Source organism: Primulina huaijiensis, chromosome 18 (genome assembly GCF_012295235.1).
Source record: "Primulina huaijiensis isolate GDHJ02 chromosome 18, ASM1229523v2, whole genome shotgun sequence".
Taxonomy (NCBI): Eukaryota; Viridiplantae; Streptophyta; class Magnoliopsida; order Lamiales; family Gesneriaceae; genus Primulina; species Primulina huaijiensis.
This window is the reverse complement of record NC_133323.1, coordinates 1,781,219-1,803,206: the sequence shown is the minus strand read 5'-3', so window position 1 is coordinate 1,803,206 and position 21,988 is coordinate 1,781,219. Positions and strand designations below refer to the sequence as shown.

General features: G+C 35.7%; 3 protein-coding genes across 7 annotated transcripts; 2 read left to right on the top strand and 1 right to left on the bottom strand.

Annotated features, from left to right (window-relative positions):
* Positions 1 to 434: 434 nt before the first annotated feature.
* Positions 435 to 15,871, top strand: LOC140963894 (auxin response factor 8-like). The gene is made up of 14 exons (XM_073423378.1): positions 435 to 1,287; positions 1,549 to 1,661; positions 1,782 to 1,880; positions 1,989 to 2,045; positions 2,140 to 2,295; positions 2,368 to 2,452; positions 3,225 to 3,315; positions 3,393 to 3,557; positions 3,663 to 3,785; positions 11,957 to 12,032; positions 13,129 to 13,276; positions 13,514 to 14,514; positions 14,620 to 14,810; positions 15,444 to 15,871. The coding sequence occupies exons 1-14, from the start codon at positions 1,245 to 1,247 to the stop codon at positions 15,613 to 15,615; spliced, it is 2,520 nt and encodes an 839-aa protein (XP_073279479.1). The 5' UTR covers positions 435 to 1,244; the 3' UTR covers positions 15,616 to 15,871.
* Positions 15,872 to 17,500: 1,629 nt separating this feature from the next.
* Positions 17,501 to 18,478, top strand: LOC140963896 (vacuolar iron transporter homolog 2-like). The gene is made up of 2 exons (XM_073423380.1): positions 17,501 to 17,966; positions 18,003 to 18,478. Exons 1-2 carry the CDS (start codon positions 17,627 to 17,629, stop codon positions 18,353 to 18,355), a joined length of 693 nt encoding a protein of 230 aa, XP_073279481.1. The 5' UTR covers positions 17,501 to 17,626; the 3' UTR covers positions 18,356 to 18,478.
* Positions 18,479 to 19,258: 780 nt separating this feature from the next.
* LOC140964935 (dehydrodolichyl diphosphate synthase 6-like) lies at positions 19,259 to 21,960 on the bottom strand. 5 transcript variants are annotated; one of them, XM_073424927.1, is made up of 4 exons: positions 21,571 to 21,960; positions 21,330 to 21,445; positions 20,334 to 20,391; positions 19,259 to 20,241 (listed from the first exon to the last, which is right to left on the bottom strand). In XM_073424927.1, the coding sequence occupies exon 4, from the start codon at positions 20,195 to 20,197 to the stop codon at positions 19,499 to 19,501; it is 699 nt and encodes a 232-aa protein (XP_073281028.1). In that variant the 5' UTR covers positions 20,198 to 20,241; positions 20,334 to 20,391; positions 21,330 to 21,445; positions 21,571 to 21,960; the 3' UTR covers positions 19,259 to 19,498. The 5 variants fall into 5 exon arrangements, with proteins under 5 accessions (XP_073281028.1, XP_073281025.1, XP_073281027.1 ...); XM_073424924.1 differs by having other exon boundaries at positions 19,259 to 20,391; XM_073424926.1 differs by lacking the exon at positions 21,330 to 21,445.
* Positions 21,961 to 21,988: the final 28 nt, after the last annotated feature.

Below are 21,988 nucleotides of genomic sequence, written 5' to 3'. Positions count from 1 at the left end.
AATAATTGTTGGAGATCTATCCGGTCCAAACAGTAGGACAATGTTTTGGATGTTTCCAAAATGTTGATGTGATTATTAGTAATATTTGATGTTTGTTGTTCATAATTTATATCATTTTTTAATTTAAATATTTTTAAAAACAATGGAAAGTCATCACTAAGATCTACATTCCCTGGAAGGGGTGACAATTATGTGAATACACCGAGGGCTGTGCAGAGGCGGGTATAATTCTTGAAGTATGATGATCTGAAGGCTCTCTTTCTTTGTCATGTGCAATATTATATTGTGATGTCCGTACTCTGACGATGACCACTGAAGGATGGTCGCACATGCTTCCTGTCAAATCAATTTCCCGTTCCACGGTCAGAATGACACCGTACTCTTCCATCAACGGTCCAAATCCCCTCTTTCCCAAAACCTCTCTCTGATGATAGCCCAGTAGTCCAAGAAAGAGAGTGAGAGACAGAAAGAAAGAGGAACACTCGCTGAGCCATTTGCATAGTATCAGCAGTACAGAATTTGCATTTGCATCTGCATTATTATTCTTATCATCATCCTCATATACACACACATACTTACACTTTTTCCTCTCTCTCTCTCCACTGTGGGTGACTGCAACCAGGTCGACCTTTGGTCGGGTGGACTATAAAAGATAAAGAAGGCCCTTTTCTTTCATTTTCTCTCACTTGTTCACTTCCCTGATAGGAGTGGAGTGATAGCGATTGGTTTTGGTAAAGTTATTAGTTTCCAGCTTCTGCCTACTGTAACTACAAAACCCAGAAGAAGCAAGACTAGAAAAAAAAGATGGGGCTTTAACTTGTCAATCGATTATTCATGGGGTGTCTTACTGAAGGAGAGGGACTGGTTTCTTTTTGGCTTTCTTTTTCTTGTGGGTTTCTTGCAATTATCAATTATCGGCTGAAATTGGGTGCTCTAAGGAGTTCGTACGAGCTTTCTTTTCGTGGGTTTATGTGAATTTGGCCGTAGTTGTCGGCGAAGAAAAATGCAGGTGAGTACTATTTCAGTTGGGAGGCTAAGATGGTAGGCAGAATGGGGACAGTTGGAGCTTATACTGCCCGAGTGTTTAGGGTTCGAGGTATCAAGGATCTCTTCAATGGGGGTTTCTGTGAGCTGAAGCTGATGTTACAATAAATAATTCTGTTATACGAGGAATCGTTGCTACTTTGATTTATAAAGAAAGAAGAACAATATATTCTATATTTAAGTGAAGTGTGGATAAAACTATGAAACCTTCAACATCAGGGATGGGTCAGCAGTCTCATGAAGGTGCCGATTGTGTCTTCTCTTTGTTCCTATGCACTTTCTGTTTTAGTTTAGACCTTTCTTTTCTTTTGTCTTCGTTTTAAAATCTAATTCTTCTCTACTATTTTTCATGTGTTACCGGTCAATTTCTTTTCTTACTGAACTGCAACCCTCTCCTGGTAGAATTCTTTAATATCTTTTGCCATAACAGAAATTCCAATTAGTAATTTAGCTGGACAATATCATGGCTGATGGGTAATTTCTTGTTGATTGTGGTTATGAAAGGGGAGAAGAAGTGTTTAAATTCTGAGCTATGGCATGCCTGTGCTGGTCCTCTGGTTTCCCTACCAACGGTGGGGAGTCGTGTGGTTTACTTCCCTCAGGGTCATAGTGAGCAGGTTAGTTTGGGGTATCTTTAGAACGTTATTAAAGCCTCATGCACCTTTTAAACCCTCACATTACTACTTTGCATGCGTGGCATCTAAAATATTATATTATAACTGGTAAACGTTTGACAGGTTGCTGCCACAACTAATAAAGACATAGATGCGCACATACCTAACTACCCGAGCTTGCCACCACAGTTGATTTGCCAACTTCACAATGTGACAATGCATGTAGGTTTTCTTTATTATATATATTTTGTTTTTAGCCTTGCAAGTTAACTCAATTGGGAAATTACTTTGTCGACTGTAAAAGAGTTCCTTTCATGTGTTGAATTTCAGGCAGATGTTGAAACGGATGAAGTATATGCTCAGATGACATTGCAGCCCTCAACTCCGGTATTTTGAAATACACAGAATTGCTTGATACTTTGTCTAGCTTTCTTCTAATAATCAGAGTTTGTGTTTGAACTAAATTTTTATTTAACGACAGCAAGAACAAAAGGATACTTATCTTCCGGTGGAGCTGGGAACTCCTAGCAGGCAACCAACTAATTACTTTTGCAAGACTCTGACAGCAAGTGATACTAGTACACATGGAGGATTCTCTGTTCCACGTCGGGCTGCAGAAAAAGTTTTCCCACCTTTGGTAAAGATACTTATAACCTGATCGTTGTGATGCCAAACTGGTGTTGAAACTGAATTATCTGTTTTCCCTCAGGATTTCTCACAGACACCACCTGCACAAGAACTTATTGCCAGAGATCTTCATGATGCTGAATGGAAGTTTAGGCATATTTTTCGAGGTAAGATTGCAAGTTCTTTTAACCTAAATTCATATGGTTCCCAAATATTCCAATACGGGATAGTTAGCAAAATGACTTTGGTCAAATTTTTTTTTTTAAAATGACCTTCTCCTTTTGTTGCCACTTAAAAGGCTTCATCTACTGAGAATATTCAAAATTAAAGTATACCAATAGTATAATGCATAATAAGTACCTTTCGCTCTTGTCTTGAGCTCATGCTATTTTATTGTTGGTCCTTTCTTACAGGTGGAGTGATAAATATAAAATGTGTAGGATTTTAACCGTATCAATTTGATAAGCTATCTTACAGGTTTATGAGTAATATCTACAAAGAGTCCATCATCGGCCTTCGGACACATAAACACAAGTAGTTAAGATAAGAAAATTTTGAAAGTTTTTTAATTTTTATGCATGCAAATCAACTTGATTCAAGCTTCGTTTATACAACATGTATATAATACACATTTATCAACCTTTTGAGGTTATATTGGAAATGTATCATATTATTTATAGTGTTAAATGACTAAATGATTATACTGTACAGTGAAATAAATTATTACGGGATGAAGATAACTCTTTCTGTGAATAAAACAACTCAAACTACAAGAAACCTAAGTAGTCTTGGCTGATATGCATGATGATTACGATCTGGATAACTTTACATGCTTAAATCTAATATTAGATTTGATTTGTGTAAAAAATAACTTACATCATGTGTCTGCTTTGACCTTCTGAATTTTGCTATAGCATTCTATAATTTTCCGTCATGCAGGTCAACCCAAGCGTCATTTGCTTACGACTGGGTGGAGTGTCTTTGTCAGTGCCAAAAGACTAGTTGCTGGAGATTCTGTTCTTTTTATCTGGTACCACGTACCTACTTGATTTCAACCTCAATTTCAGTTTCTTCTAGCAAAGTTTTATTCCATTAGTTTGTTTGCAGGAACGAAAAAAATCAGCTTCTTTTGGGAATTCGTCGTGCCACTCGACCACAAACTGTGATGCCATCATCCGTCCTTTCAAGTGACAGTATGCACATTGGACTTCTTGCTGCCGCTGCTCATGCTGCTGCTACTAATAGCTGCTTCACAGTATTCTATAACCCAAGGTGGTAATCATGATAACCATAGTAATTAATTATGTTTGTATAAAGATATAGATGAAATAATAGTAACATATATTTTAATCTGATAACAAATGCTTATTACGGCAGGGCTAGTCCATCCGACTTTGTCATTCCTTTGTCAAAGTATGTCAAAGCTGTTTATCATACTCGTGTTTCTGTTGGAATGCGTTTTCGGATGCTATTCGAAACTGAAGAATCGAGTGTTCGAAGGTATTTTTATGTGCATTTTCTACTTTTAGCAAATAGCAGATGTGCTGTATGTTGACACACACTAGATAAGCACTCAATTTAATATAAAAAAGAAACGGTATACAAAATTAAATTTAGCAGTAGCTAAAAAAAGAAAATCATATAGGATGACTATGAATGACAGACCCTACATTATATTCTTTGTTTTATTTAATAAAGATTGATGAACCTCAAAATAACATTATACTGAAAACTCCTATTATCTAGAAAAAAACAGCACACTCCAAATATTTGTGTGTTAGTTTAAGATAGTAAATATAAAAATACCAATCAGGTTTGGTTGGGAGTTACATAATTCACACTAGCTTGGCTTATATGTATTTGAAATGTAGCAAGATCAAGCTGGGAAATTGTGTATCTAAGAAGTTTGTAGAGAGGGAGATGCTTGTGTAGGGACAATCACAGTAGATTTTGTAAGTTTACAAAAGGAAGCATTGGAGAGGGAGATGCTTGTGTAGGGACAATCATAGTAGATTTTGTAAGTTTGCAAAAGGAAGCACTGGAATAAACAAGGTGGAATGATTGGTTTTGGACTCTCGTAGCAATAATATTTTATTTATTTTTTCATAATCATGTAGATTTTCATTTTATTGATTATTTAAACATTTTAATAAGTAGTTTGTGACAATGATTGAATGGTACAATTTTTTTTTAAAAATGTTGGAAAACTATTTTAGTTTTGATCAGTATACTAAAATTTATTTATTTTTAAAAACTAAAATAAACATAAAAGGGAGATCTTGATAATTAGTTGTATAAAAAAGTAAATTATGGTGGAATGCCATTAGCATTTTAGGAATGCAAATTCCGAACTGGTACCAACAACAATAACAATAATAATTATAGTACTTGTAGATAATTTACAATTAATTATCAGTCAAAACAAACAAATGATTTTTCAAACAGATGCTACGTATATGCATGCATGTTTAGGGTACCTTGAATGCCTTATTAATACTCGTAGAAAACGGTAATTCTTAAAAGTATGCACATAGATACCATGAGAATGGTTTAGAATTCATTATTGATCTCTTCAAATTCTGGAAATTGTAATTATCATGTATATGATGAGAAAATTTAGGCCCAAGGATTGGACTCTAAAATGATAATGATAATAATTAAAATTCATTGTCAATCTCATTATTTTCTAGTTCATGTTAGATTTTTTTTATTTATATGGACTTATATGTGAATAATTATGTGTTGTTGGTTGTTTATAAGTTAAGCTCAAAATTAAAGTAATCAGTTAAAGTTTGGGCTATTGGGCTTTAATGTATCTAATAGGCTATGATCTTGTAATGTGTAGAGACACAAGTGTAATTTCTGTTTTTACAATGAGCTAAAACAGAAATATCGGAAGATAATGATAAACATTATCTATACACGGGTCATGGTCTCCAGATCATGCGCCCCGCTCGCCAGGACGTTCTGGACAGTAGCAGGCGCGCTGGGGCACATTTTCGGGGCGCTCCCAACGCACACTGTACGAATGTTTTCCGATTTTTTTTTAATTTTTATGGTTCAGGTTTATTCGGTTTAAGTTTAAATATTCAATAATTCAAATAATGATAAGATTATATGTATTTTTAAATAGATTGATTGAAATAAAATGTTGTCAAAGTGACATCTTTTATGGATTAATTTTATTTTGAAATACAAAAGGAATTTGGTTTATGTGATTTATATGGATCGGCCCAAAAGAAGAATAATATTTAATATGATTACATATGCATTTGCGGTGATAAACATGTGATAGTTGTTTGGTTTTTCATGTGCAATCAGCCCAAATGAAGACTTATATTTGACATGATAATTACTATAAGTGTTTAACTGTTGTGCCAATATATCACTTACAAGTTAATGTTTTGTCCAAAGATAAAACAATAATGGAGTGTTTGATTTCCTGTTTATGGGGTTTACATAATTTGAATTGATTAATTATTTTATTTGGATATTTAATTGATGATATATATTTGGTTTTTTTGTTCTCTATTTAGATTTGACTTCTGCAAGTATTCATTCCAAGTATTTTATTTGGATATTTAATTGAGCATGTATATTTGGTTTTTTGTTCTCTATTCAGATTTGACTTGTGCAAGTATTCATTCCAACATAAATTCTGTTCATATGTTAAATGAATCCGATTTTAAATTGCTGCAAGAGAATTTATTGATAGTTCTCGGAGTCATAGATTTGGAACTTGCAACAAAGGGCGACTATCCTCCCGTCATTACGGACTAGAGTACCTCTTATAAAAAGAGGGAGTTTGAAAGGTGGGAGCGGTCAAATCGCATGTGTATGATGATTATGAAGAGGAACATTCCAGAAACATTAAGGGGCACAATGTCTAGTGACATTGCTACGACTAAGGCCTTCCTTCAGGACCTCGAAAAGAGGTTTGATTAAAGTGAAAAGTCTAAAATTGGTACACTTTTGGCAAGCCTCATTTCGATGAGAGGTACAAGGGTAAGAGCAACATAAAGGAGTACATTATGAAAATGTCTCATCTTGAGGTTGAAAGCACTGAAGCTTGACCTCTCTAAGGACTTACTGGTGTATCTAGTTTAAATAGCGGCAAGATCTCATTATGCATCTACTGAAGGATAAAGGGAAGAAAAAGAAGAATAAGGAAGCTGCGGTTACACAATCTCCAAAGTAACAACAGAAGAATCCTAGTTATTCTCAAAGTTCTGATTGTTTCTTCTGTGGCAGTGATGGGCATATGAAGAAGCAATGCACCAATTACCACGCTTGACGTGCTAAGAAAGATATATTTTTGAATATGGTTTGTTTTGAGGTTAATTTAACTTCAGTGCCTAGACACATGTGGTGGATAGATTCTGGTGCAACAACTCACATCAGTGTGTCTATGCAGGGTTGCCTGGATTGTCGAAAACCAAGTGATGCTGAAAAATTTATCTACGTTGGTGACGGCAACAAAGTTGAAGTTGAAGCAATAGAAAAATTTATATTATTGTTAAAGACCGGAATATATTTGGATCTTTATGAAACATTTGGTATACCTTCTTTTAGACGGAATTTGATTTTCATTTCTGCATTGGACAAATTCGGTTATTCTTGTTCATTTGGAAATGAAATATTCAGTTTGTTTCATGATTCAAAATCGGTTGGTTCTTTGGATGTTATTGGTTTATCTAATGAATCCATGTAAACAAGTTGAGACACTAAAAGAAAATTAACCAGTGGTAATTCAGTTGCATTATGCCACAAGAAATTGGTCATATCTCTGAATAATTTGAACCTTTAAATTACACAGATTTTAATAATTGTGTTAATTATATAATGAAAAATAAACCAACAAAAGGAGATTTGAAGCCAACATGAGTTCAGGCGTCTTAAAACTTATACATATTGATATTTGTGGACCATTCTCTTCAGTTTCTTGGAATGGTCAACATTATTTTGTAATTTTCACGGACGATTTTTCAAGATATGACTTCATTAATCTCATCCATAAAAAGGCATAGTCATTGGATGTGTTCAAAAGTTATAAAGTTGAAGTTGAAAATCAACTTGACTTAAAGATTCAAAGCTTTAGACCTGACCGTAGTGGTGAATACTATGATAGATATGACAGTTCAGGTGAACAACATCCAATACTTTTTGCTAGATTCCTAGAGTTCGCCTACTATGAATGATGTTGCTGAAAAACGAAACTGAAATCTTAAGAACATGGTAAGGAGTATGATTAGTCATTCTACTTTACCAAAATCACTATGGGGAGACGCACAAAGACCGCAGCATATATCCATATCTGAGTTCTAACTAAGGCAGCGACCAAAACTATTCATGAAATTTGGACGGGTAAAAAGCCTAGTCTTAAGTTTCTGCACGTTTGGGGATATCTAGCTTAGGCAAATCCCTATAAGCCTAATGAAAAGAAACTGGATTCAAAGACGGTCAGCTGTTATTTTATTGGATACTCTGAAAGATCCAGGGGTACAAGTTTTATGATCCCGCAAGTAAGTCGATTTTTTAGTCAGGAAATGCCCAGTTCTTTGAGGATGTTGAGTTTACGGAAGAAATAAAGTAAGGGATATTGTCTTTGAACAGGAATATGTAAATATTCCCACGTGTCTTGGACTTTGATCAGGAATATGTAAATATTCCCACATGTGTCTTGGACTTTGATCAGGATCTCATTTTTCTCTTTGACCAAAACACAATACAGGAGGACAACATTGGAGATCCTCTTATTCCAGATGAACAAACTTAATCACCTTCAGAACCTATGTCATTAAGGATATCTACTAGAGAGCGGATAAATGTAATGCCAGATGATTACATTGTATTTCTTCAAGAACATGAGGCAGATATTGGAGTATTGGACTGATGGAGGATGATCCTTTCAACTTCCATCAAGCCATGAAAAATTTTAACTCTCAAAAGTGGAATGATGCAATGAATGAGGAGATAAAGTCCATGAAGAACAATGACGCATGAGATCTTGTCGCATTGCCTAAAGGTACGAAGCCAATTGGTTGTAAATGGATATTTAAAACCAAGAGGGATTCAAAAGGCAATGTGAAAAAATGTAAGGCTCATCTTGTCGCTAAAGGTTTTACACAGAATTGTGGCATTGATTATAATGAGACTTTCTCTCCGGTTTCTTCGAAAGACCCTTTAAGGATTATTATGGCGTTGGTGGCGTATTTCTATCTTGAGTTTCATTAGATGGATGTAAAGACTGCGTTTCTAAATAGTGGCATTGATGAAACGATTTATATAATGCAGCCATAAAATTTTGTGTCCAAAGACACAAATATGGTTTGCAAATTAAAGAAATCCATCTATGGGCTAATGCAGACATCTCGACAATGATAATTCAAATTTCATCAAGTGAACATCTCGTTTGGTTTTGAAATGAATTTGTTCGATAATTGTGTATACCATAAGTTCCGTGGGAATAAGCATATTTTTCTGGTTTTATATGTTGATGACATCTTACTTGCTAGCAACGATATAGAATTGTTGCATGACACCAAGAGATTTATAGCTAAGAATTTTGAGGTGAAAGATCTTGGTGATTTATCTTTTGTACTGGATATCAATATACATCGGGATCTTTCTCGAAATATTTTTGGATTATCTTAGAAAGACTATATCGAGAAAGTTCTCAACGATATGGAATGCAAGACTACTAACCAATGGATACCCCTGTGGCTAAGAGAGACAAATTTAGTCTCAAACAACGCCCCAAGAATTATTTTGGAGGAAAAGGAAATGCAGAAGATTCTCTATGCATCTGCAGTTGTATGCTCAGATTTGTACACGTCCAGATATTGCGTACGTGACATGAATGTTGGGATGATATTTAAGTAATCCAGGAATAGAACATTGAAAAACAGTCAAAAGAGTTTTACGCTACTTATAAAGAACAAAAGATTACATGCTCATATATCGGAGGTTGGATCAACTTGAGATCATTGGGTATACTGACTCCGATTTTGTTGGATGCCAAGATAATTTTAAATCTATGTCGGGCTACATCTATCTCATTGCTGGAAGTGTCATTTCCTGAAAGAGTGCTAAACAGTTTTTTATAGCCTCTTCCATCATGACAGCTGAGTTTGTAGCGTGTTATGAGACATCCAATCATGGAACATGGCTGCAAAATTTTTCAAGGGACTGCGCATTGTTGATGGAATTAAAAGGTCATTAAGAATACATGCTGACAATAAATCGGCAGTTATGTATTCCAATAACAACATGAGCTCGACGAAATCAAAACATATTGACATCAAGTTCCTGGTTGTTAAAGAAAGAATTTAGAGTGACAAGTTGTCTATTGCGCATATCGGTACAAACTCCATGGTTGCGGATCTGCTTATTAAAGGACTACCACCCTAACAGTTTTATGAGCACACTGCTTGTATGAGTGTAATGTCGATTGAGGAAATTAAGTTTTAGTGTGGGAGTTTGTTATTTTACATGTTTTTCAGTTGCAGACATTTTCAGTTACAATTATGTACATTTATTTTCTGCAGAATGGTTTAACGTTTGATCTCAAAAAGACTAAGGGAGGACCGGTTGGAAATAGGCATGTTATGATCACATTGCATGAAATTTTCATGCTACACATCCACTTCATGATCCATGTCATTCAGATGTGTTGACATATGTGACCATTTATGGGTCTAGTTACCTTGAGTGTTGCGATGACTGCTTTGATCCTGTATTGATGTGATTATTAGACATCCATAAACATGATACTTCTAAACTTGATTTTTTAAATTGAAAAATGAAAAGGGACAAAATGCAACTACAACTCAATAGTAGTAATGATACTACGATCAATAAATTGACATAATGAACATTGATATTACCAAAATTGTACAACTTTAGTTCTTGTTAGCATAAGAGCAATTCCCTGACGCCAGATCCAAGGGTCATTCTTTGGATTTTATAAATTTTATGACGTCAAATTAGGAATTTGCATCAGAATTAATATTACTCTTTAATTTATTCTGGCTAAATTATCAACTCTGGCAGAATATTCATTCAAACAACATCTTGATCCCTTTTAGTGTTATCCTAACTTTGTTTGTGTACACCATCCTCCATCCCACCATGTTTACCTTTTATTCACTAATTACAGAGATATAATAGCTGAGTAAAAAGTTGGAACTTCTCATTAAATACTGAAGATAAAAGGTAATTTTTGGGCGGAGGGCTAATACCTGGGGTTCTGGCTGGATGATGGTGTCGGAGTTGCAAGCTTTTGAGTGTAGTTCCTTTTCATGGAACCAAATCGAAGTTCGATAATGATGCTAGGTCAAATTTGTGTTTGATACCCATTATCTGGAAGTGGAACCACAGAGTAACAACTGGTTTTCTCATCGCAAACCAAATTCCCAACTCTGATGTATGTGATGTCTGTCACGTGGCTACTTATACATGTCATTCTAGAGTTATGTGCCATGTTCCACTCATAACCGATGGTGGTAGACAGTAAAGTTTTACTTGATTCGTGTGAAAACTGGAGTTTGTTTACTGATGGATTTGTAGAGCGATTGTTTCACATTCTGATTCCAATCCCAGTCCTTTGACCTGTGCTAGCATTTTAGCTGTCTGTTTGTGCATCCATGTGTAGTAATATTCTAGCATAAGTTGTACGATGCTCCGTTTAACAAACTGGAATGAATGACCATAATTACCCTCCGCACTTTGTATAATATAGTAGATTTCTCACAAAATCTTTGTCACATGCTTCAGCTCAGGAACAACCCAACTAGATTTCCAATCCGTTCCACTACTCTCAAGATTGTTCTCACAAGGTTTGCTAACCAGCACGGTGCAACTATTAGGAGAGAGTGATCTGTACAAGTGGAAATTTTGATTGAGACATAGCGAAAGGTGGGAATGATTATTGGTAAATGATGGACAAAGAAATTATGTGAAGCAAAATCACTCTTTAAGTGCAAAAATTTGGATCGAGCTCTATGTTTTACAAAGTGCAATCCATTTGCCTCCTCGATAGTACCAAAGTTTCTCGGCAATCAATTTGCCTCTTTGATAGTACCAAACCTTCTCTTCAATCGATTCCCCTCCTCTTCCTGTTCCTACTGTTTCCGTTATTCTCTCGTCATATAGGAAGAAGGGCACAAAACAGGTTTACAACCCTGGGACAAAGATCAGATGAAGCAAGTGTCACAATATTTTATGTGTTTTGGTGAAGAAAATATGAGATGCCTTTTTAATGCGTTTCTGCAAAAACATTATAGGCTTGAATCCCACATTTTACATGAATGGAAAGTAAATGATGTGTGAAGATGCTAAGGATAGAAGATGCAAGAAATAAAATAGAAAAATGAGTGGATGGTGGTGCATGTGCTATGGTTCAAGGAATTTGAAAGAAAGAGAAAAAATTTGTGAAAGTGGAGAAGAGAAAAGGAAAATTAATTAATTCAATTAAACACACCATTCTTACTATCTCATTCTACTCGTTAACCAACTATATCCTTTTACAATTAAATAGTCGATCACTCTATTTCCGACACCATTAAGAGTTGCTGTTTAAGCTCCAAAACTTAATGATGCCAGGACTTCATCAAATTAGTGTTTTCATGAAAATTTTAATGCATTCTTTATCCATATTATTTTACATCTAGGTACATGGGAACGATCACTGGCATTGGCGACCTGGATCCTATTCGTTGGCCAAACTCTCATTGGCGTTCTGTAAAGGTAAATGGCTTCTCTTTACTGCTTTATAAAATATCATTACTTGCTCCTTCAGTATTTTTATTTCTCAACTGACTACTATTTTTCCTGCGGCTACCTTTGTTTGAAGAGCCAAAGCCTTTTGATATTACTATTCTCTCCATTTTTCATCAGAGGATTTGAGTTGAAGTCAATCTTCCAATCCCATTTCCCTTGCTATCTAGTTATGCTGATTGTGAAAAATATTATAATGCGCTGCACAAAATTCAATTTTACGTAATTTGTGCAGAATAGTAAACATAGGCTTTATTTAACTGGATATTGAGAGTTTTGGAAAATATTAGCCTTGGACACATGCTGAATTGGCAAATTATATTTATGTAACACGATCGTGTTTGATTTGTTAGATACATTTTAAGAAGTAGATTCTAGGTGAGTTTGTGTCTTTCACATTATGTGCATTCCTAATGGTTGTCTCAATGTGGTATGATGTGTTTACTCCAGGGTGGGCATTGCGTGATGTTTTTTAGGTTCAGATAGTCTAGGTTGGGTACCCGATGTGTCAGGTAGCAAGTTTTTCTACCCAAGCACTCGACCATTTGGTATCCATTGAATTTCGGCTACCCAACTGTCTATTCCACATTTTTTTAATGTAAGACAATCATTGTAAGAAATTACTTCTTTTGCCTTTCGTAGGCAAAGTATATAATATGAGAGCACTATGCTGGAAACATTTTTATTTCACCGTTCACCAAGCACTGAAGTTTTAAATTCTCAAAGCATAAAGTAGAAAAATTGTCCAAATTACTGTAATACTGTCATATCATCATTGCTGCTTAGGAGTATAACTGAGGACTTAAAAGAGTATACGTGGGTGTGAGGTCAAAGTTGTGGCGGTGGGTATAACTCATGGATGTGCTCAATGAAGGAAGATTTTAGTTTTGTAATGGATTTAGAATTAACTCGATCAGATACCTTACCAAAAAAAGTCTAATTTTTATGAGTTTCAGTTTGGTGGTAAAGGCGGTCTTGGTTCTGTAACTGTCAAAACTCTCTGGTTCCGGATAAATGATCGTCTACGGATGTGTCTCTTGTTCTTCAATTTTTCTTGATTTTGTAGGTTGGCTGGGACGAATCAACAGCAGGTGACAGGCAGCCAAGGGTATCACTTTGGGAAATTGAGCCTTTGACAACATTTCCCATGTATCCATCATTATTTCCTCTAAGAATGAAACGGCCCTGGTATCCTGGGGCCTCCTCTTTTCAAGGTACAAGTTTTGCCTAATGTTGGTGAATTTTGCTCATTGGTGAAGGTTCATATTATGAGTTCCTGTGCATCATGAAACTGTTGCCTTTCCCCTGGTTAAGTGCTTGATGATGGAGTTCCCTTTACCTGGAGAAATACTGAACCATCTTTTGTTCGTTGTTTTTTCATTTCTTAAACCAGATATCAAATTTTATGCTCGTTTATATAGTTTACTAATTCCCAGACTCTTTTAGCTCAGATGGTAACAATGAAGCAATCAATGGCACGACATGGTTAAGTGGTGAAGCTGGTGAACAAGGATTCAATTCTATGAATTTTCAGTCCATTGGCATGTTTCCATGGACGCAGCAGAGATTTGATCCATCGGTCTTGAGAAACGATATCAGCCATCAGTATCAGGCTATGGTGGCATCAGGATTGCAAAATTTCGGCACTGGAGATATGTTGAAACATCAAATAATGCAGTTCCAACAGCCAGTTCATTATCTCCAACATCCAGGAGGGCATAATCCTATGTCACGGCAACAGCAAGTAGTCCACCCCTCAGTTTCTTCTTCTCATATGCTTTCAGCACAATCCCAAACGCTGTCGGATAACATGCAGAGGTCACTATTACAGCTGGTTGGAAATAATTCGGAAGAACATCATCAACAACGTACTTATCAAGAATCATTTTCAATTCAACATGATCAGCTCCAACAAAGGCAGCCATCAGATGTTCCCTCCCCTTCATTTACAAAACCTGGTTTCACAAATCAAAACCATAATTTTTCGGCATCTATGGCTCATTCTAGTATGCAAAATATGCTGGGTTCTCTTTGTACTGAAGGGACTGGCGATATTTTAAATTTCACTAGAACAGGTCAGCAAATGCTCAATGAGCAGTCACATCAACAATTTTGGGTGGCAAAATTTTCTCTGTCCCCTGTCAGTGATTGTTCCCATTCAACGTCACTTCCTCCATATCGTGGTAAAGATGCTTCTGGTGAGCACGATACTTGTAGTTTGGATGCCCAGAATCATGGTCTTTTCGGCACCAATGTGGACTCCTCTAGCCTCCTCCTTCCCACCACTGTGTCTGGTATTGACACTTCTTCAGTTCATGCTGATATATCTTCTATGCCACTAGAGGGATCTGGTTATCAAAGCTCTCTATATGGTTATGTGCAAGATTCGTCTGACGTTTTTCACAGTGCAGGTTACACTGGCCAACCGACACAGGCCTCAACCTTCGTCAAGGTGCTTGTTCGAGATTGATACAATATGCATCCAAGCCTTTTCTTAATTTGAGTATGTTGGATGTGATTTTTTTATGTGTTCTGGTTTCTGTTTTTTTTTGTCTAGGTCTATAAAACGGGGTCCGTTGGTAGGTCGCTGGACATCGCCCAGTTCAACAGCTATCAGGAGCTGCGACAGGAATTGGGTCAAATGTTCAGGATTCCAGGGTTGCTTGAAGACCCTCAAAGATCAGGCTGGCAGCTTGTATTTGTTGACAGGGAGGACGATGTGCTTCTCCTTGGAGACGACCCATGGGAGTAAGTATCTATATATATGTAAGTGAGAAATCATTACATGAATTACCTTTATATGTTAAGCGGGAGATGGTAATAGAAGCTACATTTAGGCCGCCAAATATGTATAGTTAAAAATAGCCTGAAGCTCAATTAAATAAGTCTTTAATAAGGAAAAAAAAGTATATAGAAGGCAATTTTTAAAATTATTCATTGTTGTAATCACTAAACATTAATCACCCTGCCAAAAAAAATTGAAATTACTTCTCTAAATTTTTTACTTCTCCTAAGAATAAATAGTTGAATGAAAATGATGATCTTATACAAAATACATTAAACAATTTTATTCTTTTTATTATTATGTAATGAATTATGTTTTCTTTAGAAAGTTGAGATGATGGACTTTAGAAAATAGAGTTTTTTTCATTCATTAAACTTCATCCAGGCAATATGAAATACCAATCTGGAAAGTAAATAACCATGAACGCATGTTAAACCTCATCTTCATTATGCCATCTTTTCAAGAATCAAAACTTAGAAATATGGTCTCCTGTTTTTTTTATATGTTAACAAGGATTACTTGATCAGCGATCCTGCCTTGTCTGTGGTTTCACAATTTGGCTTTATGTTGAATTGATGGTGTTAAATGATGTACAGTGCTTTTGTGAACAATGTCTGGTACATCAAGATTCTTTCTCCCGAGGATATGCAGAAGCTGGGAAAACAAGATGCTGAATCCTTGAGTACAAATGCTGTCGAAGCAGTGAACAATAATGATGCCAATGACATTGTGTCGAGTATTCCAACTTTAGGATCTCTCGAGTATTGAGCAAAAGCGGGGCTCCTCAAGCAGCATGCCTAGCTAGAAGTCGTGAAGATGTTGATTTTCTCTGGCTTCATAGGCTGTCTTTATTTCGTTTCCGGTTCCAGACAAGCGAGACCTAATATAATGGTGGTTAATTGTCTCTTTTCAAAGAACATGAATCTGCATTCTGTATCACAACTTGAATTAGCAACTTAAATTAGATAACCGGAGAATATTACTGTTATGTAATCTATGTAGCACGGATACTCCGATTTTTTTTGTGAAGTATTGGACATGGTTCGTGTCGTTGACTTTTCCGAAGTTTGATCAGTCGGATACGTTTTGGATAGAAACGGTTTCGATGTTTTTTTCGGATATGTTTGGGCAAATTTGTAAATTTTTAAAAGTTTTTGGGGTTAAAATCGAAAAAAAGAAAATTTTTATGATTACTTGGAAATTTATTAATTAAAAGGAATTGGGTCTTGTGTTTTTAAACATGCTCCACAGGGCGCACAGCTTTCATGTCTCCATCTTTATGATCGATCTTTCTACCAGTCTTTCTCAGGCTGACATCAACCGCCTCTGTTGCCGCTCGCCGTCGCTGCAGTCGACGCCAAGCCGCTGTCGCATGTTAGCCATAAATTATTATTTATGACTTCCTGTTCTATATATAACATGTATCCATATCGTCTTATTCGTATACAATACCCGAATATTGTTGTAAACTTTTAAGTTGTTTTTAAACTTCAGTTGCACTCATCTTTTTAATAAAAATATATTTGACGCTAATATAGCTGCTGTACGCTTCAAATTTTTGGCATCATTTTCCTTTCTCTTTGGGATTTTTCATCAAATTTGATTATCTATAAACTAAGGGTTTTTTTCGGAAAAAGTAGGTTTTTCATAAGACGGTCTTACGATCTTTATTCGTGAAACGGATTAATCATGTCCATATTTACAAAAAAATTAATATATTTGACATAAAAAGTAATATTTTTTCGTGGATGACCCATATAGAATATTCGTTTCACAAAATTGACCCGTGAGACCGTCTCACAGGAGTTTTTGTGTTGTTTGAAATATAACATTATTAATTATTAATCTATTGATAATTTATCTTATCTAATTTCATATTTATTTGGTCATATTATTTATCTTACATTAATCAACTCGGTTATTATTTATATTACAACAATAAGATCAATATTACAATAATACCCTTAATAAATAATATTATTAATATTATATTAATTATTAAAAGGACAAAGAATATTTAATCATCTTATATCAAATTTAATCGATCAAACCAAATAAATTATTATTTATCAATCTAACCAAACATAATATTAACTATTATTTTTTATTTTTTTTTATTATATCAAATTGTTTATCTTTATATTATTATCTTATCTTTCTTTGACTTCAAACGATACTTAAATTTATTTTTATTTGACATGTAAATAAATGTATGGGTGTTCCATAAATTTTACTGGAAATAACTTTATTAGAAAATGAGTAGATTTCTTATATATCAAACGATGTCACATATTAAATAATTTCGTAAGAGTTTTTCTTCTGAAAAAAATGTGTGTGGATGTTGCAATCGGTTTGTAAATTTCTTGAATATTTTTTTAATAAATTAAAAAAGTAAATATGATAATCACAAAAACTCTCGTGAGACGGTCTCATGGGTCAATTTTATGAAACAGATATTCTATATAGATCATCAACGAAAAAATATTATTTTTTTATGTTAAATATATTAATTTTTATTGTAAATATGGATATGATTGATCCGTCTCACGAATAAAGATCGGTAATACTGTCAAACAAGGCACACTGTAATAATCCTGATTAGAAGACGAAAACCTTGTTCACAAAAGTTAAATGATCTTTCTTAGCTCTCCACGATGGATTTATCCTCTTCTCCGACATCGCCTAAGAACAAGATTATTAAATGCTTTCACGCGCAGGGAGCGTGTTTTCCAGTTCAACTCCACACTCCCGAAAATCCCTTTTTCTCTGGATTATTTAAATGGTTTCCTCCATTGAAATCAAACTGCCCATACCAGAGGATGAAGAATTTGGAAAGGTTGAACTGCTAAAACGGGCACAATGGCTGAGAGCCGCCATTCTTGGAGCCAACGACGGCTTGCTGTCCACCACATCCCTCATGCTTGGAGTCACCGCCGCTAAAGATCACGATCAATGGCTTGTCATCGTGTCGGGCCTGGCTGGAGCTCTGGCCGGGGCATGCAGCATGGCCGTCGGCGAGTTCGCATCCGTGTCGACGCAAAGAGATATCGAACAGATCATATCTATTAAAAAACCCAATTCAGAAGCTGATATTTGTAAAAGCAACAACGGTGCCAAAGGTAACTTGAATGGGGATATCGAGGCGCCATCACGAGCCACTCCCAAGTCTCCTTTCATGAAAGTTATATCAAGCGATCACGCGCACGCTTTCCTGGAGGAAACGTTGCCGAATCCGTATAAAGCCGCGGGAGCATCGGCATCAGCGTTTCTTTGTGGATCAGCTTTGCCTCTGCTGTCAGCAATGGCGGTTTCGCACAACACGATCAGAGTGGTGGTGATAGTGGTCGTGACATCCGTCTCACTGGCTGTTTTCGGGGGAGTAGGAGCATATCTTGGCGGGTCATCAGTTAGGTTTTCTGCCATGAGAGTTCTGGTCGGAGGGTGGATTTCTATGGCAGTAACCTATGGCTTGCTTAAACCGATAGATAAAGATCACAAACTAGAATGAATCTATATTTATATCATATATACTCAAAAAGGCAATCTATTTTCATTGAATATATGTTGTAATAAGTAACATTCGACAATAAAGAAAGCTGGAAAAATTATGTTTTTTTGGAGGTTGTCGGCTCGACGACTTATATTACACACACACGCTATTAAAATTGTTAATTTTTTTTTCCTTTCATCTGAACATTGCCAATTCTTTTTGAAATATAATGTTTACTAAATTAAATGAAGCTTTAGGATAACTTCAAATTATAACTTGCAGTCTTACATCAGAGGATGAAGGTCAACATCATGTCACAGACGTAAGAATGAAGCCCTCATATTTTCAAGTGCCCAAAGTTTTTGTATTCACAATATATCTGATGTAGCCAAAAAATTTAAATCTCCGGATTACTACGTGGGCTTGATCCAAGTAGTCGTAGATCGACACTCCAACTAACTCGTAAACGGGCCAAATAGCTGGAAAATAACAAATTTTATGCAACTAACTTGTAAACGGGCCAAATAGTTGGAAAATAACAAATTTTATGGATTATCACCTACATCACAAACAAACGTTCGAGACGTCGAAGGTTGCCTGACGTACACTCCGACGCTCAAGTTATAAAAAAATTCGAAGATATGCTCTGAAAACTAAAGAGTGCTTAAGCATGAAAAATTGAGAGTGTACCTCGTACGGTCAGAGTGTTCGTCTATTTTTAGATTTCTTTAAAGTGCTTAGTGAGCTTGGCCCTTTGTAGACACTTTAGGGCTTCAATAGTTTTAATATGGTAAATAATTAATTTAAATTGGACTAAATAATAAATACTTAAATTGGACTCATACCCCATCAATATCTATCTGTACACTATGCAATGCAATCACATACCAAATATACCCGGCCAGGATGCTTACTTTGAAATACAAAACCATCACCGCTTTAATTATTCCGTCATGTCTAAAACTGGTCAATACAGGACTGCTTATATGCAAATGATGATAAATAGGATAAAACATTAGTATCACTTTAGGTTGAAAGAGAACTACTATAATGTACTTAATTCTTTCCTGCTATTAAGCTAGATACGAGGATAAGTATGTATCAAGTACATGTATATCATATGCCAGTTTCCCGAGAAGTGCACTGAGGTGTAGAGAACTGTTACAGCTGCTTCCTTCTCTTCTCCAGCTCGGTATGGACTCTCTGGAAGTTCAGTACAGCCCACACCAAATGGCACAAGCCAACTTCCGGCCACAATGCTTTGGGGGAATACAAAAGGCAGTTTGAAGTTTGCCAAAGCAGAAAATTGCTCAGTCGAGTCTCGCCTGAGGAACGGATCAAGATATCAGGATCAGGTGCCACTCCCATGTACATGTTTCTCTCGATATCTGCAAGCTTTATAACATAGTTTTCCCCAAGTTTTTTTTTACCAATATCACCATTTTGAGCATCATTCATTTTCATCACAGATTGAATCTCATGCCGCTTATTGTTGCAAGATTCTTGAGCAGCATGCACAATTTCATCAGTTGAAGTATAGGCCATACAAACAAGGAGAATGATTTTGTCATTATTAGATGTGGCTTTCATGGCCTTTTCAGTAGCAAGTCTTACAGTTTCACTTAAAAGATTCAAGTTCCCGATAAAATATACCCTGACCCCATATTGGTTCACTATACTTTCTTCCTTGAGCAAACCTTCAATTTTCTCGAGCATCAAATCCATCACACTCTGAACTTCTTCAGGCCTTCTTTTGAAATTGTCGATGCTAAATGCATATATGGTCACATATTTCACACCCAATTCGTAGCAGTACTTCATCAATGACATGAGAGACAAAAATCCGGCTCTATGGCCCATTCCTTCTCCAAGATCCCACTTCCTGGCATATCTTCGATTGCCATCTAAAATAAAGGCCAGGTGGTTTGGAATTGGACCCACAGAAAGAACGCGAAAAAGAAATCTTCGCATATAGCGTATAAAACTTCCAAACAACCTGCCAGCAAGATTTTCCTTCTTGTTGTCCATTTCAATTTTTTGCCGAACCTATGATTCTGCAAATTTGGTAGAAAAATGCCAATGGAATTTAAACATACAGCTCCAAGCATAATTCTCAACAATCATCAGGAAAGTTCATCCACTGATATACAGGGATATAAAAGTAAGAGAAAATAATTCATGTCAAATTCTGCAGCTACTGATTAAAGGCCTTGTTGCTTGGTACACTACTAAGCCCATGGTGATGGAACCAACAAAGGCAGAATGTTTGCTCCTCTTCTCAAGCATAAAGGACAATCTTAAAGTAATTATCTACAAATCTTGCTTTTTTCGTCTCTTTGTTACCTTTTTTTCCAATTCCACATAAATTTTATCCAAAAAGTTTTTCCCACTAAATCAAAAGCCTGATTCCAGCTCGTGTTCATTGAATGGTAATTCATAAAATTTATCGGCTCCCTATGAGGACAGAAATAGAAAAGAAACAAATAAAACCCAAAATAGAAAACGATAACTTTTCAGAGAATCGCAAATTCCAGGCAACTTGTCATAACCCCGATAAAATCAAACTATATGCAAGTGATACCACTGAGCATTGAATAAACTTCGATTGAGCTTGGATTGATGGGTTTGATTTGGATGTGGATTTGAGGAATGGATTCAAATGACACCCACCTTAGATTTATTTGAAATCCACTGCAATCAATTGTTGAAATTACTTAACTTCATATGAAATGGTTTGAAAATCAATTGACTTTTTTCGATCCAAACAAGGTAAATAATTTGAAATCCATCCATCCAAATACACCCTTAGATTGAGTTTGGATTATACGTCTCAAATTTGAGTAACGGATTTGAGCTGGATTTCGACAGAAAACATACTGAGGTAGATTTGAATCCATCATAATCATCAACAAATTCAAAAAGATAAAAATCATTCAATCTAACAGGATGGATTCAGAATCAAGGGTTCCTTCACTCCGAACACACCACATACATCATTTTTTAGAAATCTCTTCGAATCTGCACTCCGGCTCCAAAGTTAAATCAAACCAACGAACCAAGTGCAAACAAATTTGGACAAAAACACAATTTCGCAACTTTTCAAGTTTCCTGCAAACATATTTGGACAAAAGCACAATTTCGCAACTTTCCAATTTTCCTGAACAGGAACCAATACATAAAGCATAAATACATAGAATTCAACTATAAATCGTGCGCGATAGGGTAAAAATTACCTTCGCATATGATTCTTGACACAAAGTTGCGAAACCAGTTCCAATCTTAAAACCCTGTGAAGTTCTTGATAGAAAGAGGTTACACAACAAGACTAAACCAATGCAGCTTTAATTTAACGAGATATATATCAAGTATAAACAACACAATCGTTCAACAGAGTTGAAACGCTCAAAAACTATAATTTGGTACACCAATTCGAGGGTTCAACGGTGTTTAAATGCTCGATTGTTAGGGGCAATGTTGGCGGGAGACAGAGTTTTGTGTGAATGAAAGAGAACGAAAGGAAGGAAGAAAACTGAGATATGTCGGTTGGGATCACAGCTTTGGTGTGGTTTGAGTTCAAGTGTCGCAGGGAAATCTAATTTGTAGAAGAAACCATTTTTCAGGGTTTTTTTTTTTTTTTTTTCAAATAGAATC